The following is a 9,812-nucleotide window of genomic DNA, read 5'->3' on the forward strand; positions in this document are numbered from 1 at the left end:
GCACCAAAAGAGAAAGGGAGAAAGCGTGTGGCTGCGTGCTCTCTTTTGCGGCCGTCGGTGGGGCGGCGTTTATTCGTATCAACCGACGCGGGTCGAAAATTGATTCGTAACAACCGTTCTCTAGCACATTGCAAGCTAACGGGGCTCGGCCGGGACCACAGAAAAATTCGTATCATCCGGAAATTCGTATTAACCGTGATTGTATCATCTAGATTCCACTGTATTTGGCCGCACATCGGTTAAGTCGGACAACTTTCGGAGCTTGGCGAGCGACGCCAAGCTCCGACAACATTCTACTGCACATAGCAGATGTGAAGGTGACGAAGGAGCAGCAACAAAATCCCAAGGGCTTTTAAAAACTATGTAGATCTGCTAAAATGTGCATCATATGTAAACGGTCACAAAACACCCTGCATCTATGTGTGCGACAAGTCGTGTAATCGAGGTTGCAGAATACCAGGAGCCAGGTGCGGCATTGGTTGGGCTTCTATCAAAATGATTTCTTTACTGTGACTACTGCAAGAAATTCAGTCCCCCCCACGCCCTTTTCTTTTTTTCAATAATGACGTGTAAAAAAAGAAGGGGAAACAACAACAAGAACACCGCAGGCCTTTCCAAAGCAAAGCACATGCAAAATATACACTATGAATACACTGTATGCCCCGTAGTCCCAAGATTAAAGTTAGGAAGGCACACTGGCAGCAGAGCTCGGGGCACACCTTTTTGAGCCTTGGAGAGAGGAACTTATAGGAGAGGTCGAGAATAAAGTCGATGGCTAACTCGGCAATCTCCTCCTCAGGTGCAGCCAGTGATATCTGCCACAGGAAGTCAATCCCCGACAGCTCCAGCTTCTCCACTATCTGCAATAGAGTAAGTCAATAAAGTGTAAGAAGTGTGAAGGGGGGTTGCATCTGCGAAACGATAGCTACATTCACACTATTTAATGCTTGATACAGATAGGTTCTGTGAATTACCACAGAAATTATGCGCATGGTTTGTTCCAAGCTTTCAGTGCTTCGAGTTGTCAATTAGTAAATCAGCCACATTTAGAAAAAATTTCGTCTTTCTCAGTGTTTCTGTGAAAACTGCATAATGTTACTGTTTATATTTTTTCAAGTTATTGAGTATTCGCTTATCCTGTAAAGTTCAGATCACCCTGTCTATAGTACGTGTACTATAAGGAAATCTTGGGATGCCCTAACAATGGATAAAAATACGCAAACAATTTCTGACTGGTGATTTAAGAATTGTCACAGTGCGTTCACATGAAATGAAGGCTGCGTAAGAACTGCATTTAATATATGCAGCATGGTTAGACTAGATACGAAACGGAGCTGAACAGCACTCACCAAGATACCAGGTCGCTTCTTGAGCTTGCTCTCATGGATGTTTACGTGCTCAAAGTAAGTCTTGAAACATGAAAACGCTGAAACGAGAAGCCCCAGATCCGGTAAACACTTGAAAGACGATACCATAAATTCCAATCTATGAACCTCAAAATTTACAATTCGTAATATCCTGCAGATGCGCACCAACGGCGCGGCAGGATGCAGCATGTGAACAACAGTAAGCTTGGAACAGTAGATAATGATAATTAACTCCTTGTGTTTAGATAAGCGACTTTTTCATCGACATTGCTGTTGCAGATTTTGCCTGCTCCTGAAACTTCGCTCTTTTTTTCGAAGTTTGCATCCTTTCACCGTGGGAGACTTCAAACGGAAGGTGCACACTCGAGTTTAGCAGACAGCCGTTGGCCAAGCGATCACTACATGCAGTCTCAATCCACAGAGTGCATAAAAAATCATTACAACATCCTCTGATTTGACAAGATTAAAGCTCATGCGTGGTTTTGAGTCCGCAGAACTCATAACGAGAACTGGAGCTGGTGGTAACCTTTTATCGCCTTTTATCGTAAACAACCGAAAGAAGAAAAAAAAATAACAGCACAAATGATATGAAGTTGTGCTCTTGTGTTTCTGATTTCTGCCAGGTGCTTTTATGTGTTTGTGTCCTTTGCATGTCTTTCTGTGCATGTGATGCTGAGGGTCTCCTTCTGCCATTCGCGCTGGTTTTACCACTTCAACCTTTTAAAGGCCTTAGATGAACACGGTTAGCTTTATTACATTAACGATTATATGGACACTTGAGGTGAATTTGTGCCGTCGTGATGTCCCGGTATCAATGGCCCAAACGCAGCTTGTGCATGTGTGGATGGTAGGAATGTCATCAGAGACGCAAGAGATGCAAAGTGCGCTTTGCCTGCAAAAATGTCACAGTTTCGCCCTAAGGGCGAAGCAATGAATGCGATAGCAACACAGCAATGTCATACGAAGTAAGGTGAGCGGCTTTGGTAGCAACAACACGCAGAACTGTTGTCGACGCCATCGGCGTTTTGCCCGCGTTAGCTCAAAATGCGTGCGGCGTTGGTGACTGTTGCTGGAGCCTCTGATATAAATAGGCACTTGGTGCCGCAGCTAAACGTCGCCTCCCTTCCCTCCCCCTCCCCACGGCCTCTCGCGCGTCCGAAGAAGGCGCGTTTGCTCTACATATATGGTGATTGTAAAGGAGGAAAGAGACGCCTACTTCTGCAGCCCTTAAGCAAGCACGGCGCGGAACGCGCGTTTGTTCTCCGCCGTGCGTTCACTCCCCGTGAAAGAGCGCGTCCCTCGCGCCCTTTCACTCGCACATACAGCGTTCGGCGCGCGGCGACGATTTCATCTCCAAATGACGTCATACGGAACCTCACGGCGACGGCGACGGCGACGCCGACGGCGACGGCAGAAATCTGCTTTTGAGTGTCCATATAATTGCTATCGCAATAAAACGACAAAGCCACACGCTTGGCTCAGTCGGCTCCGCAGCGGAGTCACGGCGGCATTCCGCCTTCCACTGCCGACATGACCGTTGTGCGCAAAAACCACAAACACTATTGTTCCTACTAATCCAGTGTGTGCATAGAGTGGTCTGAGCGGAATGAACAGTACACTTCAAGATACAAATGTCAACGGTTTTACTTTGGTTGCATTCTGTGCGCCATTGAGATGGGACGCCTACAATGCCAGTGGCAGCATTCCTCATCATGCCACTGTGAGACATGTCGCAACTGCCAGGGTGCTGCTTCAGCTGTCCAGTAGCAGTTGCCTCACGTGCAACTTCACGCCAACTTGTCGCCTCCGTGTACTCTAAAAACACTGTCTGAGGAGCTTCAGTGCAACACTAAACCTTACTATAACTTTCAATGCTTGGCCTTGCCAGCTGCAAATGCCAAATTTTTACTGAGACCATCTTGCGGCTTTAGACAAACCTGCCTCATCGAGCATATTTTGGAGCCGTTGATAAGATTATTGATCAACTGAGCGTGTAGAACAGTTTTGTAGTCACCATTAGATGCAGCAGGTGGTTGTATGGGTCCTGGCAAGGCAAGGTCAAGGTTACCATATCAAACTGCTGGAAGCCAGTGTGATATGAGCTTTGAAATGGCTCTCAAGGGCTATTTTAGTGCTGTTCTTGGTCAGAAGTGTTGGCCGTTAACCCTTTCAGGGTCAATATCGTACATGTACGACCTCCGCGAACACCCTCAAAATGGTCAATGGCGTACATGTACGGTATCGCTTGTACATTTAAAAAGCGAGCCTCTTTCGATCATTTCTTTTGCTTGGCATGTGCTGCCACTCGACGGAAACACGTGGAATTTTTTACTTGCGCCAAGGCCTCTCCGTTTTTTTTTTTTTTTTTTGCAACGGCGCGTCGGCTATCGCTCGCGTATCCGGGCGCACGCGCGCGCGCGCGGCGGCGAAGTGCACGATTCTTTCGATTATTTCTTGCGCTTGGTATGTGCTGCCACTTGACGGGAACACGTGGAATTTTTACTTGCGCCACTGCCCTTTTTTTTTTTATGGCAACGGCGCGTCAGCTCTCGCTTGCGCATCCGGGCGCGCGCGCGCGGCACCGGCGGCAACGGTTTTCTCCTGCGGCGGATCTCGCTTGTTGCACTAAACTGATGGCTATCTGGTTTCAAATCTCTCAAAGGGTGACCGCTTGTTACTTGATCGTTTATCGCCCACCGCGGCGCGATTACACCTGTTCCCAGGCAGCCGCCTATATAAACAAACGATGCTGCCGTTTTGCGGTTCCTTTTTGGAGACCACAAAAGCTCTATAGCCCCTTGTTGGCGATAAGACGAAGGCTTCTCACTTGTTTCGGTTTCCGGACGTGCACACAACCATTTTTCAGCGCGCTTATCTTCTTATTCACGAATAGACATTGTGTATTTTAGAACACAAACAATTTTTTCCTCACTTTACTGTCACTTAAAAAAATTACGACCATATTTTTCGAAATAGGTTTTTCGAAGAATTTAATTCAGCAATAAAAAAAATTACCCTGGGGGGTCGCATTTGGCAAAACAATTCGACCCTCAAAGGGTTAAGGAGTTCACTTAGTTTAGAAGGTGTGGGTAAATGAAAGGAAACCCTGATGCGCCTGCGACAGCTTGGCCCTAAAAGCGGGGCCCGAGACTTTTAAAAGAGAGAAAAAGAGTGTTTTCATAGTAGAAGAACATTTAAAGGGTACTAAAGCGTAATGCTAAAAATCAGTTTAGATTGATAAACTATTGGTTAAGAACTCTATTTTTGTTAATATCGAAACATTGGGTTCATTATTAGAGGAGAAAATCAAAGTAAAATTTCCATATCTTTTTTTTTCATTTCGCACTGAAAGCTCAGAGTCTGCACACCAGTGGGATGCCATGGATTTTGTGATTTTTCTTCAATACTTGAGCCGTTGTGGCCCGTGAAATGTTTCTTGAAGCTCGCTAACTTCAGTCTTTGGCTCTTTTGGAATCCAACATAGTCCAGCTTTGCCGATAAAATGTTAACTAGGCAAGAGCAGACGCCGGCAGAATCCGTTACGTCATGGCGTGCTTGTGCGGGAATGTCAAGGCGATATGCAACCCGTATTTATTTTTCACGTCCTTTCCGACTTACAAAGCCTCTTTTTCTCGTGGGAAGCCTTCCTTTCTTGGTATTGTAGAAGGGTAAATTACTACGTGTGTGCAAACATCAAATTTCGATTTTAAAGCACAATCGATTAACAAGAACCAAATGCAAATCGAATTTGAATATTTTTCGAATCCGAATATTGCTGGTTTTGCAAAATGCATTTTTTTTTTCACCAACTAGAGAAACGGAATAAAAAGCAAGTTTATTGCACAGCAAGCAATGTACAGGAAAATACTGCTTCGTTGTCAACAAAACGCTCTAGTATACAGCACTTCTGCAGTATCATAACTGCAGTTATTTGATGTTGGCATGAATGAAGGATAGCTGCTTGACATGTTGTTTGGGAAGCAGCGACACCCTACCCCATGCCACAATTCCTTCAGACAACCAAAAGGAGCCACTCAATGGACACACTAGTGTCTGGCTTCAGCAGGTACCTCTTCGCAAGTTGAGCCAACAGGGAGCACCATGCTTACACCGCCACTGACATGGATCTTATTGCGGGCCCAAAATTTCATCATGCACATATCTTTCAACTTGTGCTTGAACAGTGCTGACGTGGAAGGAGCTTTTTGCTGTGGAGGACATAGTGTTGAAATTTTTCTTGCTTCTAAAGCCAAGTTTTTAATCCACTTTGCCATTGAAGCATCTTGATAGTATTTAACTACTTTAGAACAAGGGTCTAAGAACATTGCCAAACTTGCTATTTTGTCAAATTTGTAGTTTAGAAACAGTGCTTTTTGGCACTTAGCCAAATTAGTAGCAGACAGAGAGGTTTCTATCAGGCTGCTGTGTTGTCCAGCTGCATGAAGAGGCTGCAAAGTGTGGGTACTTGATCTGGTGGTGTCAGAAAGCCATAAGCAGAGGGCCTCGTGACAGTGCCACTTTTGATATGCTTCACTGCATGGCAAATATGCTTCTCCAAAGTATTCTGTAAGCTTCACCGCATAACACGGCTGCATTGCGGCGAGCTGACTTAAAGAGCCAACAACAGCATTTTTGGGGGTTTGAATATGTAGAATAGTAAAGGTGTTGGTCAAATCGAATTACACGCTAACCGATTAGAATCGAATATTCGAAGTTTCGAATAGTATTTGCTTACCAATACAGCAAAATTTTTTTCATTTTGTTTTTTGCACGGCAATCAAGTCGACATTGTTTGTGGCAGTGCAGACCGACCTTTCGAGCTGACTTGGGAGGGGTCCATCTTGAGCAACTTGTGCTGAAACAGCAGTGACTGGGTCTCTGACTCCAGGTCTGGAAGGCACTTTCAAACCACTCAAAGCACATCTGCAAACAAATACCATCTCAAGATTACTACTAACCAACTTCATAGTAGCAGCAGACATCACAACTTATGCGATATTAGTCAACATGATTATTTATTACCCAAATTTACTAAATAACATCTAATAAATGTTAGAGGACACGTTGTAATAGTAGTAGAACAGAGTCAGCCAACTACTCGAAGCAAAACCTTTTGCTATAAAATATGTGCTGAGTCCTGCTTTTAAGAAGTAAGGGCATATATTTTCACGTGAAATGCATTGCTGCACCAGATTAAAGATTTCCGTACTAAACACTGTGTCGAGTTAAAGCAATGAAAGCACATAATTTACTGTATTGATAAAAGATGGAGCTGCTGACAACAGGTTGACGGGAGTGGGCACGGTGTACTGTGCATAGTTTCAGTACAGCTAAGGTTGTGCAAAGCAGGCTAAGCACGGCTGCTTTACTGAGCTGATACTACAGCTAGCCTGGCTCACAATTACAGTGTCTGCTGCCTTTGGCTCACCTACTGAGTGTCAGTCAAAAGTCCTGGCTTACCTCTCGGTCTGAGCTACAAGCATCTGCATTGGTGACTAGCGTGTCCCAGATTTCCTTGGCCCGATTCCAAGGCAGGTATTGGGACCCATCCTTCAGGAGGAACTGGAGAAAGTCTAGGTGCGTCATAACATGCTGCAGAACAAAACAGAAAAGCACAGTGAGCGGGCAGCGTCGTTTAGCAAGTCAGGAATCTCAGACACGATTGAAGGGTCCGATGACAGGCCTACCATGAGGAGCCACTATAGAGAGCAATCAGGTTAAACTAGACAGGTTGTTACCCCTTCTGAATACAGGACCTATCTTCGACCCGAAGAATAGGTCAGTGTTACCATGACAGGAGGCTCCGTAAGTCAAAGAATATGCAAATGTAAGATGACTGGTAAATAATTATTTCATTTATTTATTTATCCACTATACTGCAAGTCTTGTTTACGCTTTTACAAGGTGGATATTTCCACACAACAATTTCTTGCAACAAAGCAATAATTAGGTAGTAAGCAAACAAATAATGTTTGTGATGTAATAAACAGCATAATGAAACATTCAGTTTTCTTTACTATAGTGTCATGAATTTTAAGGCATCTTCTTTGTGGTATTTCATTACTTATCAAAATAAAGGGACATCACATTGCATTAAGATGTAGCGGCGCTGAAGTTTACAGGCTGGAGACCATTCAATGACACAAACCTCAGGCAATGTAAACAATCAGCCATCCATAATACCTACAGTAAAACCTCATCTTAACAAAGTCGACAGCACAGCAAAAAACTTCAATACCATCAACGACCGATTTTCCAGACGTCCGATTTCCCGGACATGCCCGGTAATTCGGACGCCATCGCGGCACCGCTGCTTAGCCCACAGAGTCATAAGAACGTCTGAAATTTAGGACACAAAGAACCTTTGCCGTCCGATTGCCGGACTTTTGCCATGACTGCAGGTGTGAATGGCATTAATCGAAGCCACCACGTCATCATTTTGATTATCTTGCCGCTTCGAACCGGCACTTTCACATGCACATCTGCTGGCAGCCGCAGCCACCACCACGACAACGCTATGCCTAGCTATTGCGACGTTGGCTACTAAGCTTTTTGCCATTTGACTCCATGTTTTTCATTAAAACAATTCGCCGCTGTTAGCAATGGCGCCGACTCTGCCTTTGTAATCCTCGCCAATGGCTTTGAAGGTCGGAAAGCATGACGCATTGCATAATGCCGGTTCCCAAATTCAGCTTCACCTCAATACTGCAGTGTTACGCGGTAAAGCATACGCGAAGTATTGCGGTGAAGCATACCAAGAGTGGACAGGGCAATTGTCATGGGACAGAGTATGTATTCCTTAATTATACATGTGTGCACCCGCCATCTCTTATCACAATACGAGCACCGATACACCTAATAAGTGTACTGCCAGACCTTCAGAGCTATTTTGGACGTGCCTGTGGTGATTTGTGCCCTTAGGGGCAGTAAAAGGCATGCATCATTTTTTCTGACTGCCCGATTTTTTGTATGTTTCCGCGGTCCTAGGGAGTCCAAAAAATCCGACGTTGACTATAATTAGATAAAAGTGGGTGCACCACAATAGCGGTGACAATAGTGTACCAGCTGTTAGGCAACACGGTGGAAGTAAAGAAAAAGATGCCCAGACACACTCACTTCAGTGACAGCGTCCTTGTCTTTATTCCACCGACAAAAAAAAAAAAAAAGGTCAGTTTAGTTTGTTGAAGTTTCTGCCAGTACAAGCAACACCACTTCTAACTTATTCAAGCACAGTGTAAGTCTGTAGTTCCTGCCACTGCATTAAATTCTGTTATGAAGCAGATGCACGCACTCCCGTGTCTGTGCCATTGTCAGTATTTACCTAGGTTTTTGGTCTGCTGAAACTTCATTGGGATTTCATACGAAATATGTGGACCACATACTTCTTGGTCCACATCCTATGAATCTTGTATACTGCACATACAGTAGACTTCTGTTAATTTGACTCCAATTAATTAGATTTTTCCATTAATTTGATCCTTACCAAAGGTCCTGGCTGGTGTCCATGCATTTCTATGAGCCAAAACTTTATTTCGATCCTAAAATTGGTGTTTGACAGATAATTCGATCTTGACCAGTCAGCATGCATGCACCTGACTCCTCTGGTGGCCCCAATAGCAGCCCCTTTAGTGGCAGCATCTGTCTCGGAAAAGCCTAAGGGACAGTGAATACGATGAGCACACATAAAAAAAAAAACTCCCATCGAAAACGCCTATGAGGATTTTTCAAGCAATAACTGTAGCTCACAGTGTTTAATTACGATATTTCCACAATTACAATGCTTGCCTTTTTTTCCCTGGAAATTGGGCAGGAAATTGCCTACAACAGCAATGGGCCCTGAAATCAGACACAAAAGCAAAACCGCCCTTGCGACATTCATATGCCTTACCGCAAGACACAAATGTATGGCGGTGAAGCTGACTTTAGGAAATCGACTGCCCTGTACAACAAATGTTAGGCCCTTGCCCATTTTTATTGCTAAAATGTCGGGTGCACATGCATTTTTTTTTGTGCAGCTTAAATGTCATTTCTATGTTAGTTTTCTACATTGGACACATAGAAAGTGGGCGTACACTTGATTCGTGTGCGTTTAGTAAGGCCAATGAATACCCAATGAATTAGTGGTATGTTTAGGCATTTTTCTTGTATCTTGTTTAATTCGACCCACTGGATGATTCGTTTAATTTCTTCAGTCCCTTCAGGGTCGAATCAACGAAAGTCGACTGCATTGCCATTTCAGACTTTCTACACCATGCAGTACTTTTTGTAAATAGTTTCCGCCATTGTGCTGTGTGCTAGAGAGAAGGTATGTGTAGCAGCACTACTAGTTATTCTACCCCAGAGTTCTGGTCAGAAGTCAGGGGCAAGTCGTACACTGGGCCACTCTGTCACTGGTGCTTCCCTAATAAATATGGCCACAGTCATCAAATGCGACCTCCACAAGGG

At 44.4% G+C, this 9,812-nt stretch overlaps 1 protein-coding gene across 1 annotated transcript; it reads right to left on the minus strand.

Annotated features, from left to right (window-relative positions):
- Positions 1-398: 398 nt before the first annotated feature.
- On the minus strand, positions 399-6,960 carry LOC119434493 (ubiquitin carboxyl-terminal hydrolase 24-like). Its single transcript, XM_049659499.1, has 5 exons — positions 6,828-6,960; positions 6,180-6,290; positions 1,350-1,426; positions 720-860; positions 399-416 (listed from the first exon to the last, which is right to left on the minus strand). Exons 2-5 carry the CDS (start codon positions 6,205-6,207, stop codon positions 399-401), a joined length of 264 nt encoding a protein of 87 aa, XP_049515456.1. The 5' UTR covers positions 6,208-6,290; positions 6,828-6,960.
- Between the last annotated feature and the right edge of the window lie 2,852 nt (positions 6,961-9,812).

The sequence above is a fragment of the Dermacentor silvarum genome, unplaced genomic scaffold (genome assembly GCF_013339745.2).
Source record: "Dermacentor silvarum isolate Dsil-2018 unplaced genomic scaffold, BIME_Dsil_1.4 Seq11215, whole genome shotgun sequence".
NCBI classification, from domain to species: Eukaryota; Metazoa; Arthropoda; class Arachnida; order Ixodida; family Ixodidae; genus Dermacentor; species Dermacentor silvarum.

Bases quoted from the DNA above. Each gene is read 5' to 3' on its own strand.
- LOC119434493 (XM_049659499.1), bottom strand. From the start codon at position 6,207: ATGGACCCCTCCCAAGTCAGCTCGAAAG. The intron at 1,427-6,179 runs GTCGGTCTGCAC...TTCTCGTTTCAG, and splicing joins CTCCCAAGTCAGCTCGAAAG to CGTTTTCATGTTTCAAGACT. The intron at 861-1,349 runs GTGAGTGCTGTT...ACTCTATTGCAG, and splicing joins AGAAGCGACCTGGTATCTTG to ATAGTGGAGAAGCTGGAGCT.